The 20,124-nt window shown below is 43.3% G+C and overlaps 1 protein-coding gene across 1 annotated transcript in view; it reads right to left on the reverse strand.

Annotated features, from left to right (window-relative positions):
- TNRC18 (trinucleotide repeat containing 18) overlaps positions 1-20,124 on the reverse strand; it is a 399,546-nt gene that overhangs the window by 206,762 nt on the left and 172,660 nt on the right. The window contains exon 13 of the mRNA XM_082260849.1: positions 8,273-8,398. Coding sequence (XP_082116975.1) covers positions 8,273-8,398 — 126 coding nt within the window. The remainder of the gene's footprint in view (positions 1-8,272; positions 8,399-20,124) is intronic.

The raw sequence follows: 20,124 nt of genomic DNA on the forward strand, positions 1-20,124 counted from the left end.
ATTGGGAAAGTATTTTATCACACCAATTTTGGCGTGGTCAGATACATTAAGGTCAGAGGAGAGATCTAGAGTATAAAAGACCCCAATTTTTTTAAAAAAGAGTACCTGTCACTACCGATTGCTATCATAGGGGATATCTAAATTCACTGTGATAACAATAAAAATGATTTAAAAAAAAAAAATTAAAGGAAAGGTGTCAAAATAACATAAAAAAGCAAAAAAAAAAAAAAAAAAAAAAAAAAAAAAAAAATTGAGCCCCCCCCCCTTTCCCCCCGTGCTTGCACGCAATGGCACACGCAAGCGTTGGTCTAGTGTCATATGTAAACCGCAATTTCAGCATGCATGTGAGGTATCGCCGCGATCGCCAGATCGAGTGCAGTAATTTTTGCAGTAGACCTCCTCTGTAAGTCTAAAGTGGTAACCTGTAGAGACTTTTAAAGTTTTTAAAAATGTACGTACGTTGTTGCCGCTGCGCAGGCGTGCGCAATTTTTAAAGCATGTCATGTCAGGTGTCTATGAACTCGGCATAAGATCATCTTTTAAATTTTACCAAAAAAATTGGAATTATATAGTGTATTTGTGAAATAAATTAAAAAAAAATGTATTTTTTTCGCAAAAATTGCGTTTGGAAAATCTGTGCGCAAATACCGTGTGACAAAAAAATTTGCAACATCCCCCATTTTATTCTATAGGGCCTCTGCTTTAAAGAAATATATAATGTTTGGGGGTTCAAAGTAATTTTCTAGTAAAAAAAAAATATTTTTTCATGTAAACAAAAAGGCACAGAAAAGGCTTGGTTTTCAAGTGGTTAGAAGAGTGGGTGATGTGTGGATAAGATTGAGCATAAAATGCCGGGACAGTTCAAACACCCCCCAAATGACCCCTTTTTGAAAAGTAGACACCCAAAGCTATTTGCTGAGAGGCATGGTGAGTCCATGGAATATTTTATATTTTGCTACAAGTGTCGGGAAAATTATTATTTCTTTTTTTTTTGTTGTTTTTTTACAGAAAGTTGTCACTAAATGATATATTGCTCACACATGCCATGTGTATATGTGAAATGACACCCCAAAATACATTCTGCTGCTTCTCCTGAGTACAGGGATACCCCATGTGTGAGACTTTTTGGCAGCGTAGCTGTGTACGCGCCCCCGAAAACCAATCCACATCTTCAGGTTTTCTAATGGCGTAAATTGCTGATTTTACCCCTGACTACCTGTCACAGTTTCAGAGGCCCTGAAATTTCAAGATAGCACAAAACCCCCCCAAATGACCCCATTTTGCAAAGTAGACACTCCAAGCTATTGGCTGAGAAGCATGGTGAGTCCATGGAATAGTTTATATTTTGCCACAAGTTTCGGGAAAATAATTTTTTTTTTTTTTTTAACACAAAGTTGTCAGTAAATGATATAATGCTCACGCATGCCATGGGTATATGTGAAATGACACCCCAAAATACATTCTGCTGCTTCTCCTGAGTACAGGGATACCCCATGTGTGAGACTTTTTTGCAGTCTAGCCGAGTACAGGACCCCGAAAACCAACCTCCACTTTCAGGCTTTCCAAGGGCGTAAATTGTTGATTTCACTCCTGACTACCTATCACAGTTTCGGAGGCCCTAAAATTCCAAGATAGCACAAAACCCCCCCAAATGACCCAATTTTGCAAAGTAGACACTCCAATCTATTTGCTGAGAGGCATGGTGAGTATTTTGCAGCTCTCATTTTTTTTGGAAAATGAAGAAAAAACAGGAAAATGCATTTTTTTTCCTCTTTTTTCAATTTCCAAAACTTTGTGACAAAAAGTGAGATCTGCAAAACACTCAACATGCCTCTCTGCAAATAGCTCAGGGTGTCTACTTTCCAAAATGGGGTCATTTGGGGGGGTTTTGTGCTATCTTGGAATTTTAGGGCCTCCGAAACTGTGATAGGTAGTCAGGAGTGAAATCAACAATTTACGCCCTTGGAAAGCCTGAAAGTGGAGGTTGGTTTTCGGGGTCCTGTACTCGGCTAGACTGCAAAAAAGTCTCACACATGGGGTATCCCTGTACTCAGGAGAAGCAGCAGAATGTATTTTGGGGTGTCATTTCACATATACCCATGGCATGTGTGAGCAATATATCATTTACTGACAGCTTTGTGTAAAAAAAAAAAAAAAATATATATATATATATATTTCCCGGAACTTGTGGCAAAATATAAAATATTCCATGGACTCACCATGCCTCTCAGCAAACAGCTTGGGGTGTCTACTTTCCAAAATGGGGTCATTTGGGGGGGTTTTGTGCTATCTTGGAATTTTAGGGCCTCCGAAACTGTGATAGGTAGTCAGGAGTGAAATCAACAATTTACGCCTTTGGAAAGCCTGAAAGTGGAGGTTGGTTTTCGGGGTCCTGTACTCGGCTAGACTGCAAAAAAAGTCTCACACATGGGGTATCCCTGTACTCAGGAGAAGCAGCAGAATGTATTTTGGGGTGTCATTTCACATATACCCATGGCATGTGTGAGCAATATATCATTTACTGACAGCTTTGTGTAAAAAAAAAAAAAAAAATATATATATATATATATATTTCCCGGAACTTGTGGCAAAATATAAAATATTCCATGGACTCACCATGCCTCTCAGCAAACAGCTTGGGGTGTCTACTTTCCAAAATGGGGTCATTTGGGGGGGTTTTGTGCTATCTTGGAATTTTAGGGCCTCCGAAACTGTGATAGGTAGTCAGGAGTGAAATCAACAATTTACGCCTTTGGAAAGCCTGAAAGTGGAGGTTGGTTTTCGGGGTCCTGTACTCGGCTAGACTGCAAAAAAGTCTCACACATGGGGTATCCCTGTACTCAGGAGAAGCAGCAGAATGTATTTTGGGGTGTCATTTCACATATACCCATGGCATGTGTGAGCAATATATCATTTACTGACAGCTTTGTGTAAAAAAAAAAAAAAAATATATATATATATATATTTCCCGGAACTTGTGGCAAAATATAAAATATTCCATGGACTCACCATGCCTCTCAGCAAATAGCTTGGGGTGTCTACTTTCCAAAATGGGGTCATTTGGGGGGGTTTTGTGCTATCTTGGAATTTTAGGGCCTCCGAAACTGCGACAGGTAGTGCAGAGGTGACATGAACAATTTACGCCATTAGAAAACCTGAGAGTGTTGATTGGTTTTCGCGGTCCTGTACACAGCTAGGCTCCCAAAAAGTCTCACACATGGGGCATCCCCATACTCAGGAGAAGCGGCAGAATGTATTTTGGGGTGTCATTCCACATATACCCATGTCATGTGTGAGAAATTTATCTTTTAGTGACAACGTTGTGTAAAAAAAAAAAATTAAAAAAAAAAATTGTAATTTTCCCGAAACTTGTGGCAAAATATAAAATATTCCATGGACTCACCATGCCTCTCAGCAAACAGCTTGGGGTGTCTACTTTCCAAAATGGGGTCATTTGGGGGGGTTTTGTGGCATCTTGACATTTCAGGGCCTCCTAAACCGTTATAGGTAGTGAGAAAATGCAATGAAAAATGTACGCCCTTTGAAATTCTGATGGTGGTGATTTGTTTTCCGGCTCCCGTACACAGCTACGCTCCCAAAAAGTCTCACATATGTGGTATCCCTGTACTCAGGAGAAGCAGCAGAATATATTTTGGGGTGTAATTACACATATACCCATGGCATGTGTGAGCAATATATCATTTCAATGACAACTTTGTGTAAAAAAAAAAAAAAAAATTTTTTTAGTCATTTTTCAAACACCTGTGACAAAAAAATAAAATATTCAATGAGCTCAACATGCCTCTCAGAACATTCCTTAGGATGTCTACTTTCCAAAAAGTGGTAGTTTGGGGGGGTTTTGTACTGCCCCGCCATTTTAGCACTTCATGAAATGAGATAGGCAGTCAGAAATTAAAGCTTCGTAAATTTCAGTATTTACACCATAGTTTGTAGACGCTATAACTTTTGCGCAAACCAATAAAAATACGCTCATTGATTTTTTTTTTGTCAAAGACATGTAGCTAAATATATTTTGGCCAAAAAAAATGACATAAATTGAGTATATTGGATATTTTTTAAAAGACAAAGTTGAAAATGTCATTTTTTTGCAAAATTTTCGCTCTTTTTTTATTAATATCGCAAAAAATAAAAAGCGCAGAGGTGATCAAATGCCACCAAAAGAAAGCTCTGTTTGTGGGAAAAAAAGGACGTAAATTTCGTTTAGGTACAGCATTGCATGACCGAGCAATTATCAGTTAAAGTCACGAAGTGCCAAGTTGAAAAAAGGGGTCTGGTCCTTTAGCAGCCAAATCCTCCGGGGCTTAAGTGGTTAAGGCCAAAAATTTCTATTTTGGTCTCATCAGACCAGAGAATCTTATTTCTCACCATCTTGGAGTCCTTCAGGTGTTTTTTTAGCAAACTCTATGCGGGCTTTCATGTGTCTTACACTGAGGAGAGGCTTCCGTCTGGCCACTCTGCTATAAAGCCCCGACTGGTGGAGGGCTGCAGTGATGGTTGACTTTCTACAACTTTCTCACATCTCCTGACTGCATCTCTGGAGCTCAGCCACAGTGATCTTTGGGTTCTTCTTTACCTCTCTCACCAAGGCTCTTCTCCCCCGATAGCTCAGATTGGCCGGACGGCCAGCTCTAGGAAGGGTTCTGGTCGTCCCAAACGTCTTCCATTTGAGGATTATGGAGGCCACTGTGCTCTTAGGAACCTTAAGTGCAGCAGAAATCTTTTTGTAACCTTGGCCAGATCTGTGCCTTGCCACAATTCTGTCTCTGAGCTCTTCAGGCAGTTCCTTTGACCTCATGATTCTCATTTGCTCTGACATGCATTGTGATCTGGAAGGTCTTATATAGACAGGTGTGTGGCTTTCCTAATCAAGTCCAATCAGTATAATCAAACACAGCTGGACTCAAATGAAGGTGTAGAACCATCTCAAGGATGATCAGAAGAAATGGAAAGCACCTGAGTTAAATATATGAGTGTCACAGCAAAGGGTCTGAATACTTAGGACCATGTGATATTTCAGTTTTTCTTTTTTAATAAATCTGCAACAATGTCAACAATTCTGTGTTTTTCTGTCAGTATGGGGTGCTGTGTGTACATTCATGAGGAAGAAGAATGAACTTAAATGATTTTAGCAAATGGCTGCAATATAACAAAGAGTGAAAAATTTAAGGGGGTCTGAATACTTTCCGTACCCACTGTATATCAATTTTGCACTTCTACTGGTTATAATTCACAGTCATCGTTTGAAGAATTTATATATATTCACTTCTATATGTATTATAGACTTTTTTTCACCCACTGAATTCACTATAACAATTTTCTACTGATTTATGAATTTTTTCACATTTTTTTTACCACAAATAATGTTTTATATGAAATAATTTTTTCATTTGTGATTGATCAATTCACTTTATGCTAGTTTCCACTGTTGATTTATTGTATTTATTTTATTTTGTCAGATTTGGCGTAAACAATATGAAAGCATGGATCCATCCTGCTTTGTATCAACGGTTCAGGCCGGTGGTGGTGGTGTAATGGTGTGGGGGATATTTTCTTGGCACACTTTCGGCCCCTTTATACCAACTGAGCATTGTTCAAAAGCCACAGCCTGAGTATTGTCGCTGACCATGTCCATCCCTTTAGGACTACAGTGTACTTATCTTCTGATGGCTACTTCCAGCAGGATAATGCACCACGTCACAAAGCTCAAATCATCTCAAACTGGTTTCTTAAACATAAGGAGTTCACTGTACTCCAATGGCCTCCACGGTCACCAGATTTCAATCCAATAGAGCACCTTTGGGAAGTGGTGGAACGGGAGATTTGCATCATGGATGTGCAGCTGACAAATCTGCAGCAACTATGTGATGCTATCCTGTCAATATGGACCAAAATCTCTGAGGAAGGTTTCCAATACCTTGTTGAATCCATGCCACAAATTAAGGCAGTTCTGAAGGCAAAAGAGGGGGACCAACCCGATACTAGCAAGGTGGTTGGTGAGTGTATATCTAAAGCCAAAACGGTTTTAGTATTAAGGGCCGGTTCAAACCATGTTTGCACATGAATCGCATGTGAAAAAGCTTAGCTATAGATTGTAATGTGTATATGGGGGTGGCCATTTTTGCTCACTACATAGTCAAGTCCTATTCTTCATCCTCTTATCTCAATACATGTTAAACACCACATTTGTGGAATTGTTCCGCACCTACAGACTACTCTTGGGCCTACAATCCCAAACCCTTCCCTACTTTGTTAGTGAAAGGGAGTCTGAACTGGGAGTCACTTTTACGCCGCCCCAAATCTAATGGATAATCAAGTTAACGCATGTTTTATCCATGTATACAAAAACGCAGGAATTTTGCTACAAATTTCTTGCTAGGTGGTACCACACCCCGCCTCTCTTAGCCAAAATGTTTCCTGCGGTGGATTCCAGATATTGGGGGGATGCCCACAGGAGGGTTCCTATCTCCACTTGTGGACTTTCCCCAATATTAAAAAATTCTGGGAGGATATATCCCCCTGGATACAAAAATTAACCCTACGCCCTCTGGAGTTCACGCCCCTCAGGTACCTCTTTCATGACACACCCTCCTCCCTGAAGTGGTATAAACGGAGTGTGATCCCCCACTTATTAAATGCAGCCAAAGGCCTCATTCCTCGCAATCGGAGGCAGGTTACTTGTCCTACTTTGGGGAAATGGAGGAGGGAGGTGGACAAGATTATGGAGGCAGAAAGTTGGGTATACATTAGCCAAGGTAGGGAACAACAATTCTTAGACTCCTGGTCCAGATGGATGTGCTACTCGCTGGAACTGGATAAACCTATTGATACTACACTCGAGCAGCTCTGAGCTTTGTGGCCCCGAGAGTGGTGGGGCAGTGTTGGAAAGGATCACTAAGGTGGAGGACAGGAGGTATGACATTACCCTAGCTACCCCTTCACACATGGAAAATGCCAGGAACTCACTTCTCTCTTCAGTACAGAGCAGATCCACTCAGTTTAGTGTAACTTTATCCCAGTTTATCCCCCCCCCTCCTCCCCCTTTTATGTCCAGGTCTTCAAAAAAGGACATTTTTATGAGTTGGGAGTCATTTACTGATACACAAAAACGTGGGATACCGTTGAGTCAGTGACCAGTGCCCCACATCATATACGGGTATGCTGGGGCCCCACGCTCGGCGGAGCGGTGGGAGTCTCCCCCGGGGGAGGCAGGCCTCCCTGTGTCAATGTATTAGTTTGTTACGACCAAGTACTAGATATCTGGGTCAATGACCCGGGCAAATAAGGGTGAGTAGACCGGTCCAGGGGGGTCTTAAGTTTTTCTCTTTTCTCTTAATCTCATTTATTTTTTTGAATGTCGATTGTATTTGTCTTCAACCTCATATGATGTATGATATTGTACCACATTGTTATTTGGTACTCAAACTTTTTTGTATTGTTGTAGGTTGGTTAAATGTTTGTTGAAAATTAATAAAAATGCTTATACAAAAAAAAAAAAAAAAAAACACCACAAACTGGAAATACAGGGTAGAGTAAAAGGTGTGTACAAGCAATAAAGGCCAGCTGAACATGCATCTACAGTCTGGGAACTGAACAACCACTGTAATAGAATGCATACTTGTATTGGGTGCACATGCAGGTTTTTGCCTACAAGGAAGAAAGGAAGGTGAAAGCACTTGAACACTTGCTTTGCCATTTATCATCATTGTGGCTTTTCCTACAGTCATCCAGGAAAAATTATCTTAGCCAATCAATTCTACAGGGAGGAGTTACAAAAAATTGTTTCCAGTACACATTATTCATAATGTGCACGCACCTTAATCCATCAGATTAAGGTCTTATGCAAGTGAATCCATGAAAACCAATAAGGTCCCGTCATCCAGATGGTCTTGGAGTTCATTTCTAAACATCTAAAAGCATGTAGTACCTTGCTTTGGCTAAACTCACACCTACACATCTAGATGCATTCAAGTTCAGCAGTTTTTACACAAAGAAGAATTTTGTGCATCCCAGGATCATTTACCCTGGTTTTCTGCGGCTAACTAAATGTAAATGCAAGTACATTTGTACGCAGAAAAAAATGGAACTATGAAGTATAAAGCTTGGTCATATTTTCCAGATAAATTCCTTGTGCATAAACAAAAGAGGACCAATGTGCAGGAGGCATAACTTATACTAACAGGAACCACTGCTCTAGTTGTAGCTTCGCAGATTCTACACTACACCTCTGTGCTATTCTGTACTGCAGACATACCTTCTATTGCTACTGTTTTTCATTCTCTCTTCTTTATGAAACAAAGGACTGGTTCCATGCTTTCTTTTCTTGGGCCTGCCAGGGCCTCTCCTTGACATAGTCTTACTCCTTTCATCAGTCTTGTCCCTGCAAAGAAACCCAAGCTTAACCTCAAATGGCAATCACAAATAGCGATTTGACATTTATTTTTTTTAATTCCTCATCTGTAAGATACTGATGTACAGCTTAAAAAAAGTATGGCAATATCATGGTACACAATCTTAATCTTAACCAGTTCAATACAGGGCACTTTCACCCCCTTCTTGTCCAGACCAATTTTTTAGCTTTTAGTGCTCTCAAACTTTGAATGACAATTACTCAGTCATGCAACACTGTACCCAAAAAAAATTGTTTTCACACAAATAGAGCTTTCTTTTGGTGGTATTAATTCCCCACTGGATTTTTTGTGTTTTGGGATATAAGTAAAAAAAAAAAAAAAAAGGAGCAAAAATTAATCATTTTAGTTCCTATTATAAAATTTTGCAAATAGGTATTTTTTGTTCATAGATTTGGGCCAAAATGTATACTGCTACATATCTTTGGTAAAAAAAAAAACCCCCAAATTAGTGGATGTTATTTAGTCTTTATGAAAAGTAAAAGTCTACAAGCTATGAGGCAAATTAATAAAAATTGATCACACCTGATATACTGACGGCTTATCTAATTGTGTAAGGCCCTGAAATGTCAGGACATTACAAATACCCCTAAGGCCCCTTTCACACAGGCGGACCGTTCAGATCCGCCTGTCTGTTTTTTTGGCGGATCTGAACGGTCCCCCCATGCATCACTATGGTGGATCAGATGTCAGCGGAGACATGTCCGCTGACATCCGATCCGATCTGTAAAATCTGGACGGATGGAAACCCTATTTTCCATCCGTCCAGCGGATGGGATCGGATGAGAATGGACCAACGGTCTGTTCCCATCCGATTTCCCCCATAGAGATGCATGGGGAACTGACAGCTGTGTCTCCGCACACAGCGCGGAGACACAGCTGTCATCCTCCTGCTCAGCGGGGGATCGGCGGATCGATCCCCCGCTGAGAAAAACGGAATCCGTCCGACGGACGGATAGTGTGAAAGGGGCCTTAAATTGCTCCTTTTTGGAAAGTAGACAGTCCAAGGTATTTAATAAGAGCCATGGTGAGTTGTAATTTTTTCCCACAATTCTTGGGAAAATGAAGAAACAAAATTGTCATAATAAGTTATTTCTCACACACAGCATATGTATACTTCCAATTACACCCCAAAATACATTCAGCTACTCCTCCTGAGTATAGCGATTCCAGAAGTGTGAGACTTTTTCACAGCCTAGCCACACAGAGGCCCAACATGCAAGGAGCATCTTTCGGGAATTCTTGAAGAATAAATTACACATCTAATTTCCTGACTACCTATCACACTTTTGAAGGCCCTGGAGCACCAGGACAATGGAATTACTCACAAAATGACCATATTTTTGAAAGCAAACACTCCAAAGTATATTTTAGGTGGCATAATGAGTCTTTTGAACATGTCATTTTTATCCACAAGTTTTTGGAAAATGTGGAAAGAAAAATAAAAAAAAAATATTTATTTATTTATTTTACACAAAGTTGTCAATTTATATGATTTTTCTAACACACAGCACGTACATAGCAAAAATTACACCCCAAGCAATACCACGTGTGAGACCTTTACACAGCCTGGCCACATACAGAGGCCCAACATCCAAGCAGCACCTCCATTCTAGAAGCATACCCCGAGACAAATAAGTAGCTTTGTATAGGGGTACAACCTTATTAAACGACTCCAGAAGGGCAGATTAGGGGCTATGTCTGATTTCCACTTGAGCGCTATTGCCTTCCTGCCTGGCATAAAATATTAGGAGACCCAAGAGAGTATGCATCGCCCTACTAACACCTAGAGAGTCAACTAACCCCAGGGGGCAAACACTAACTTTTATAGGGACCTGTGTAGTAGTTAGCGTAGATATAAACTGGGTCACTTTCAGCCAGTAGTTACTAATCTGAGGGCACTCCCAAAAGATATGGACAAATCCAGCAGGGTCAGGAGAGCATCTTCAATAGTAAAAAGAGGGATTTAGGTATATACGATATAGTCGTTGTGGTGTGAAAAAAATTCTGTGCCCCCTTTTAAATTTGATCAGCTGATCTTTAGTCGATATTAGTGCTTGAAATGGGCTGTCCTAAAGATCTTCCCAGTCTTCATTGTCCAAGTCCTGCTCCTCCGAATGCCACACAGTTAGCAGGGCATCTAGTCCCACATGAACAGAGGGAAGTAGTGACTTGTAGATCACAGAAAGAGGTTTTTTGAGTGTGTCATCCTGGAGGAGAACCTCCAAATCGTCCTGCTCCAATCTAAAAAAAAGAGGGCCCAAATTGCGATGCATAGGTGTGTCAGAGTTGCAGGAATTGGAAGAAGGCATTAGGCAGTGTAAATTTATCCTTCAACCTATCAAACGTAAATCGTGCACTCCCATCACAAATTTCTGAAAGGTACAGTGCCTTGCGAAAGTATTCGGCCCCCTTGAACTTTGCAACCTTTTGCCATATTTCAGGATTCAAACATCAAGATATAAAACTGTAATTTTTTGTGAAGAATCAACAAGTGGGACACAATCATGAAGTGGAACGAAATTTATTGGATATTTCAAGCTTTGTTAATAAAAAACTGAAAAATTGGTTGTGCAAAATTATTCAGCCCCTTTACTTTCAGTGCAGCAAACTCTCTCCAGAAGTTCAGTGAGGATCTCTGAATGATCCAATGTTGACCTAAATGACTAATGATGATAAATAGAATCCACCTGTGTGTAATCAAGTCTCCGTATAAAGGCACCTGCACTGTGATAGTCTCAGAGGTCCGTTTAAAGCGCAGAGAGCATCATGAAGAACAAGGAACACACCAGGCAGGTCCGAGATACTGTTGTGGAGAAGTTTAAAGCAGGATTTGGATACAAAAAGATTTCCCAAGCTTTAAACATCCCAAGGAGCACTGTGCAAGTGATAATATTGAAATGGGAGTATCAGACCACAGCAAATCTACGAAGACCTGGCCGTCCCTCTAAACTTTCAGCTTATACAAGGAGAAGGCTGATCAGAGATGCAGCCAAGAGGCCCATGATCACTCTGGATGAACTGCAGAGATCTACAGCTGAGGTGGGAGACTCTGTCCATAGGACAACAATCAGTCGTATACTGCACAAATCTGGCCATTATGGAAGAGTGGCAAGAAGAAAGCCATTTCTTAAAGATATCCATAAAGTGTCGTTTTAAGTTTGCCACAAGCCACCTGGGAGACACACCAAACATGTGGAAGAAGGTGCTCTGGTCAGATGAAACCAAAATCAAACTTTTTGGCAACAATGCAAAACGTTATGTTTGGCGTAAAAGCAACCCAGCTCATCACCCTGAACACACCGTCCCCACTGTCAAACATAGTGGTGGCAGAATCATGGTTTGGGCCTGCTTTTCTTCAGCAGGGACAGGGAAGATGGTTAAAATTGATGGGAAGATGGATGGAGCCAATTACAGGACCATTCTGGAAGAAAACCTGATGGAGTCTGCAAAATGTGTCTTCCAACAAGACAATGATCCAAAACAAAGCAAAATCTACAATGGAATGGTTCACAAATAAACAAATCCAGGTGTTAGAATGGCCAAGTCAAAGTCCAGACCTGAATCCAATCGAGAATCTGTGAAAAAAACTGAAAACTGCTGTTCACAAATGCTCTCCATCCAACCTCACTGAGCTCGAGCTGTTTTGCAAGGAGGAATGGGCAAAAATTTTAGTCTCTCGATGTGCAAAACTGATAGAGACAGACCCCAAGCAACTTACAGCTGTAATCGCAGCAAAAGGTGGCGCTACAAAGTATTAACTTAAGGGGGCTGAATAATTTTGCACGCCCAATCTTTCAGTTTTTTATTTGTTAAAAAAGTTTGAAATATCCAATAAATTTCGTTTCACTTCATAATTGTGTCCCACTTGTTGATTCTTCACAAAAAAAAATTACAGTTTTAGATCTTTATGTTTGAAGCCTGAAATGTGGCAAAAGGTCGAAAAGTTCAAGGGGGCCGAATACTTTCGCAAGGCACTGTATCGGTTTCCTTTAGCAGCCCAAAGACCGGGGTCTGGTAAGGAATAAAATTCTGGTAGCATGGGATTGAATTAAAGCGGAGTAGATAGGGACCTTTTACCACTCACTATATTGGGTTTAGGAATGACAGCATGCCAGGCCTTAATAACTGTCCTCATAGTGGCCGTAAGGGATGGGTGAGAGACTCTGAGACCCCTGAAGAGGAGATTACAGGGGGTCTCATAGGATTCTGAGTGCGCAGCTTCTAATACTACTGAGGCATTTGTGTCATCAGAGATAAGCCAGTTATGAGCGTGGGTAAGCATGGCTGCCAAATTGTAGGTATGAAAGTCTGGGCAGGCCAAGCCCTCTTGCGTCCAAGGTCCACATAAAACTTTCCTGCTAAATCTAGCTGGTTGGGATTGCCTTAAGGAGCCTATAAGTGAGTCTAATTGTTAAAAAAAAGGATTTCAGTAGCCACTCTGGGGTGTGCCTAAGGCTGTATAATAGTACTGGAAGGATTTTCATTTTGATTACATTAATTCTCCCGATAAAGGGAGGCTTTCAATCTCTGTTTATACCTCTGAAGAGCTTGGGACAAATTAGGATGTCTAAAATCCTTAGTGTTGGGAGGAATATTGATCCCAAAGTATTTAATGGTCATTGCCCAATGTAAAGGAACCCATCACACTTTTAAAGGCCTTGGAGCACCAGGGCAAATGGAAAATGACCCCTTTTTGGAAAGCAAACACCCCAACATATATTAATTGAGGCATGGGCTGCAGACAAGGGTGTAGGAACCCACACAAATCTGGGGGGGACAGCATTTTTACTCACCAGGTATATGCTTTTTTCAGTAAACTGCGAGAAAAATGCTCCTTACATTGGGGTCAGTGGGAAAGAATGCTCCTTACATTGGTGGTCAGTGGGAAGAATGCTCCTTACATTGGTGGTCAGTGGGAAGAATGTCCTTTACATTGGTGGTCAGTGGGAAGAATGTCTCTTACATTGGTGATCAGTAGGAAGAATGCTCCTTACATTGGTGGTCAGTGGGAAGAATGCTCCTTACATTGGGGTCAGTGGGAAGAATGTTCCTTACATTGGTGGTCAGTGGGAAGAATAATCCTTACATTGGTGGTCAGTGGGAAGAATGTTTCTTACATTGGTGGTCAGTGGGAAGAATGTTCCTTACATTGGTGGTCAGTGGGAAGAATGTTCCTTACATTGGTGGTCAGTGGGAAGAATGCTCCTTACATTGGTGGTCAGTGGGAAGAATGTTCCTTACATTGGTGGTCAGTGGGAAGAATGCCCCTTACATTGGTGGTCAGTGGGAAGAATGTTCCTTACATTGGTGGTCAGTGGGAAGAATGATCCTTACATTGGTGGTCAGTGGGAAGAATGATCCTTACATTGGTGATCGGTGAGAAGAATGCCCCTTACATTGGTGGTCAGTGGGAAGAATGTTCCTTACATTGGTGGTCAGTGGGAAGAATGATCCTTACATTGGTGGTCAGTGGGAAGAATGTCCCTTACATTGGTGGTCAGTGGGAAGAATGATCCTTACATTGGTGGTCAGTGGGAAGAAGGAGGAGGACACACCCAAGGAGCTCTCTGTGAGAACCAGCCCTTTTTCAAGCCTGGGCCTTGCCTGCTAGCTTGGCCCAGGAACAATGCCTGATCCTGGGGGAGGCCCTGGGAGGGATCCCCCTGATGACACGGGGCCTAGTGAGGAGGAGGTGGAGGACCTGTCTGTGGGTCCAGGCCCTGGTGAGAATGCAGATGTCTTCAGCCAGAAGGTTATCAATCGTTTTAGGGCGATTGGGAGAGCGGAAGAAAAACTTAAAGGTTTGAAGGCTGAACACAAATCCTTCAAAACTAAGTATTTCCAGGCCTGGAGTAAAAATCGCACAGCCATGAAGCCTGAGTTAAAGGAATTGGAGGAAAAGGTGAAGAAACAAACTTTATTATTGGAAAGGCTGAAAGAAAGAAGTGGAGCATTTAAAGAAAAATTTGATAATGAGAGGCGATTTACCAGCCAAGCATCAGCAATCTCTGTGGATCAGCAGCCTCGGTTAATGGATGACCCGGCTCCATCTGCCTCTGCACCTCTCCCCCCCTGCCAGAACTGGGAATCACCAGCGGCAACCAGCCAGGGGGTTGAGAGTGGACATGGATCCCTGACATTTATCCAGGAGATGGAGTCACCCCTGAAAGCAGACAAGTTTGTCTTTTCTGATGATCCATCAGAAATCCCTGAGGACGGGCAGAGGAGATACAAACCAGCAAAGCCAGTACTGGTGGAAAAATCCCAGTATACCATGTTGCCTTCCAGCATGTCTGCCCCACCTGCTGTAGTGGATGGTGTCCCAGGTGAGAAGGAACTGCATATTGGAGTTATTCCTGAGGAGAAATCCAGTGCAGACGTGCAGGGAAAATCCCTGACAGAATCACCAGATTGTGAAAGTAATGTGGATGGACCTGCATCTAACACCCCAGGCATGGATTTTTCTGCTCCTGCTGAGACCAGTAGTCCCTCTACAAGCAAAATGGCTGCAAACTCCAAAGAGTTTGCTTCAGCTGAGTTTCCCAGTGTTCCAGGGCTGATTGACCAGCTGATTGCTGGTGGGGGAGGGGATCAACATGGTGCTGCAAGTGGAATGGAAGTAGCAATGGAAATATCCTGCAATGCTTTACCTGCTGCTATGTTAAAACAGGATTCTATTTCTACAACTGAAAACTCTGTCCCAGTGGAAGAAAGGATGACCGCTGAAACTCTTACCAGTGCAGCAGCAACTATGGATTCTGCTGTGAAGACAACAGGAATAATAAATATCCCAGCAAGTATAAAAAATGACATTAATGTTAAAGCAATGAATGTGGTGGGTGGTGGTGAAGGGGTTAGTAATGCTGGGAAAAATGAAAATGTTATTTCTCCCCCTGCTCAGCAGAGGAAAGATTCGATTGCACAGATCAATCCCGAATCTGTGCAATCTTTATCTGCTAAGTGTGTGTCAGATAATTTAAAAAAAACTGATGGATTTTCTGCTGGGAGGAATGTTGGAAGCTATGCTTCAGCTTTGGGGAGTCGCACCAGGGTGGGTGGTGGGGATTCTGTTAATCACAATTCAGGGAGGTTTTTTGGGGGGCAGGTTAGTGGGTATAGGAGGAGGAATGTGGTACAGTTGAGGTGGGAGGGGGAAGGAACCCCAATAGTAAGGGGGAGGGTGGCTGAGTTGATTTTGGAAATGGGGTTTAAAGCCTGTGATATTTTTGCTTTAATTTGCCCGGTGGGGAGTTATGAATTTGATTTATCGTTTGTAAAACCTGAAAGTTTGGATCTCTTCTGGGAGAGATATAGGAGGTGCAAGGGCCTTCAGCAGTGGAGTTTTTTGGTGCCAAAGGTGATCTCAAGGCAGCCTTTGATAAAGTCGGTGACCATTTTGGTGCGTAACGAATCCATACCAGAGGCTGATTTATTAGTATGGCTACGCCGATATGGCGAGGTCCTCACTCCACTGCGGAAGGTCCTTGATGAGCATGGGATATGGACAGGGGCCTGGACAGTGTTACTAAAATTGGGGGTGCTGGGCGATGTAGTTCAGCACCTTCCCTGCTCAGCCTTTCTGGGTAGGGATAGGCTGACCATTTTCTACCAAGGTCAGCCTAAGGTGTGTAATAAATGTGGTGATAAAGGCCACTTTGCATCGTCCTGCACCCACAAGAAGTGCTCACTGTGCCAGGATTTAGGCCATTTGGCCCGAGAATGCACCCAGATTCGGTGCAATTTGTGCCAGCAGCTGGGTCATCCATATAGCCAGTGCCCAGAGGCACTGCATAACTTGCCAGGATTGGAGACTGAGCTGCAGAGGCTTGATAAAGAAGATGAAGCAGCTGAAGTTAGAGAGGAAATTGTTGCTGCCCCTCCTGTGTCTGTTGTGTCAGATTCTGTTTCCCCTAGTGATGTGGTCCCTGAGTCTGTCCCTCCTGTTGTTCCTACATCTACTGTGCGTAGATCCTCCAGACTAGCGGAAGCTGCTGGGGGGGCGGGTATAGTGGATCTTCCCCCTCTGCCTACTCCACCTCCAGTCCCTGTCTCTCGACACCGCAAACGCGGCCAAGAGGGTGCAGGGGTGCTGGATGGTGGGGGGGTCGATGGGGTTGAGGGAGGGGTGTCCATATCCCATGTCTCACCCTCTGTTGTGGATGATTCGGACGATGAGTGGTGGGAGAGGACAAAGAGGAAGAAAAAGAAGAAGATGAAGACCAGTAAAGCGGTCATTTCTTCCTTACAGTTAGAGCCAGGAGGGGTTCCTCTTGGCAACACATTTTCTGTTTTATCAGGGGAGGAGTTGGTGTCGGATTTATCTATTTCTTTATCATCTATGGATGAGGGGGAGTCACAGTGTAAAGAGAGCTGTTTCGGGTGATGAGAGTGTGGTGGAGGTTAAGAAACGACTACCCCAATCATCCTGATGGCAGTGCCCGCTCTGATAAAGGTGGCGACCATTAATGTCGCCAGCGTGAAATCTGCAAGAGCTCGTGATATTGCCTTATTTTTGCTCAGTGAGTTTGATGCTGAGATTTTATTTTTGCAAGAGACCTGGCTCAATACTTTGGCCGATGTCCATCTAGCAAAAGGAGTGGAGATGCGGTCCCTCCTTTTGGTCTCTTGTGGCTGAGCCTTGCAGCGGAGTAGCGGTTCTTTTTAAAACCGATATGGTAACGTGCCGGCGGATAATTGAGGTAGAAATGGGGAGATGCATGGTCTTAGACGTCTCTGTTAGGGGGCAGGACCTGCGCCTGATCAATATCTATGGACCGCAGTCAAAATGGGACAGGAAATGCCTCTTCACAAAGATCAAGCCCTTCCTTTTTACATCCCAGCAGGTTGTCTTTGGAGGTGACTTTAACACCATAATTAGGCCTGAAGACAGGAGGGTCTCCATAGACAGGCTGGGTTATGATAGCGTTTTTCTTAGAGATATGGTTAGACAAGCAGGCCTGGTAGATGTGCACATTAAGCACTGCCCTGGCAGCACGGGATTCACGTTTCAGAGAGGGAATAGTCAGAGTAGGATAGACAGGTTTTTTTTAAAGGAGAACTCTGCTTTCTCGGCTCCGGAGTTGAGGGCGGTGGAGTTCTCTGACCACTGTATGCTGTCTGTGACTCTGAATGCCTCGGACACTCCACCCAGGGGAAGGGGTACCTGGAAACTGAATTCGGCTCTCCTGGAAGATGTAGAGGTAAGACAATCCTTTGAGGATTTTTTTCAGGCACAGGTTTCTATTCTGGACTTTTGCAGCAGTAAGTCAGAGTGGTGGGAGCTTGTGAAACAAAGGGCGATTGGACTTTTCAAGGCCATAAGTAAGAAGAAGCAGCTTGGTATGTATATTGCCTACCAGCATTTGCGGAGGAAGCTTGATCGTCTTGTCTCATATGGAGGAGATCCAGGGGAGATCTCGGAGGTAAAGCTTCTTCTTAGGAAGTGTCAATACGACCGGCATGCCTCCTTGGTTCTGGAGAGAGATTATGGGAAATATCACTCGCCTGATCCTTACCAAAACTGTAAGCAAGGCATAGCAGTTAAGACGGTCATAGGTCTGAGGGATAGTACGGGTTCCCTGGTGAAGTCCAGATCAGGGATCCTGGAGATCTTCAGGTCATATTACGCAGACCTTCTGGGAAGAAAGGACCTTAGTCGGGACAGGATGGAAAGCTTTCTGGATTCTACTCCAGGATTGGGAAATGATACATTGCCTTTGATGGATTTGACAGAACCAATTTCAGCGGATGAGGTAGTTCGTGCTATAGAGAAGCTGGCTACCAAAAAGTCGCCTGGGCCAGATGGGTTGACAGCTGAATTTTACAAGTGTTTTAAGTCCATTCTGGCTCCCTTTTTAGCGGAGGTTTATAACAGCTGTTTAGAAGAGGGTTTTCTACCTCCCTCCATGAGGCAATCCGCTGTGATTCTTCTGTCAAAAGGTAAAGACCCCTCAATAATTGAGAACTGGCGCCCCATCAGTCTTCTCAATGTTGATAGAAAGATCTTGGCGAAGATTCTTTTTTGGCGCTTGTCGTCAGTAGCAGGCGATTTGTTGTCCAATCATCAGCACTGCTCGGTCCAGGGCAGAAGTACCTTTTCAGCAATTTTAGCTGTCCGGGAGGCTTTGGAGCGATGCAGGGCTGCTGGATGGAGAAAGTACTTGCTGGCATTGGATCAGGCGAAGGCTTTTGATCGAGTCAATCATGAGTACCTGTATTTGCTACTTGGTAGATACGGCCTGCAGGGGAGGTTTATTGATTGGCTGAAAACATTATATAAAGGGGCTGAGAGCTTCCCACTTGTTAATGGTTGGGTTGGACGGCCTTTTGAGGTTGGCTCTGGTGTGCGCCAGGGGTGTCCTTTGAGCCCCCTGCTATATGTATTCGCAATCAACCCCTTCATAAGAAGGTTAGAGAGTGGATCGTTGTGTGGGGTGCCTTTGGGCATTGCTGGTGTGCCGCCTTTGAAGGTCGTGGCCTATGCCGATGATGTGTCTGTTATTATCTCTGGGATGGAGGAGGCGCAGGAGGTGGTCTCTGTGATAGAGCAGTACACTGAGGCTTCTGGCTCTAAAATCAATCATGAAAAGAGTGAAGTTTTCTGGATGGGTGAGGAGGGTGAAAGCTTCGAACTTCCGGATGCCTTCCCAGAGCCCCAGCAGGAAATTAAAGTGTTGGGCATCAAATTTGGTCCTGGTGACTATGGTCATCGAAATTGGGAAAGCAGGTTGTTGAATGCCAATGCCAAGGTGGCAAGCTGGAAGAAATGGAAACTTTCCTTGAGGGAAAGGGTTGACTTGATTAAAACTTACCTGATCCCAATCTTTTTATATGTCAGCTTTGTCTGTATCTTGCCGGAATCTCTCTATGCAAGGGTGTACAGCTGCTTTTTCCAACTGTTATGGGGAAATAGGCTGAACCTGATCAAACGCAATGTAACTTACCTGTCCAGGCGGGAGGGTGGTCTAGGAATGGTCAACCCTATAGTTTTCTTTTCTCTGCTTTTTTTAAAGTATAATCTTGGTAATATGTTAGCAGAGACCCCGCCGGGATGGGTGGGTATTTTTCAATCTTGGTTTAGGCCTTTTCTGCGATGCTGGGAAGATGGCGGGCCAGTGAAAAGTCTGAGAGTCCGACATGGCAAGCTTCCGGCTTATGTTGCCCCGTGTCTGAAAATACTTAGGCAGTGGCAGGTGACAGTGGGGGATATCAAGTCCCTCCCCAGAAAGCTTCTGGAGAAGAGGATTTTGGGCTCTGCTTTCAGTGTGTCGCTGACCTTAAGGGATTGCCCAGGCCCCGTAATGAGGGAGGGGTTGCGTTTAATTAACTTAGGAAGAATCCCTTTGAAGTTTAGGGATCAAGCCTGGCTCGCTTTCCATGGAAGGCTCTATGTGAGAGGGAACCTGAAGCATCGACCTGTGGATGATCGGGATTGTCCTAGAGCGGAGTGTGTTGGTAAAGTGGAGTCTATGGACCACTTTTTGCTCCAGTGTCCCTTTAACATAGAGGTGTATAAAAGGGTAGGGAGGGCTCTAGGCATCCCCTTTCTCTATCGCATGAGTTATGCGGAGTGGGTGTACGGGGCATTCCCGACTCGCTGGGATTTTGATTTGGATACACTTTTTCTAGTTAGTATAGTTGTCCGTTACTTCACGTGGAATGCACGGTGCCAGATTACCCTGCGGAAGAAAGTCCT

This window comes from Pelophylax lessonae, assembly GCF_965119305.1.
Source record: "Pelophylax lessonae genome assembly, chromosome: 6".
NCBI classification, from domain to species: domain Eukaryota; kingdom Metazoa; phylum Chordata; class Amphibia; order Anura; family Ranidae; genus Pelophylax; species Pelophylax lessonae.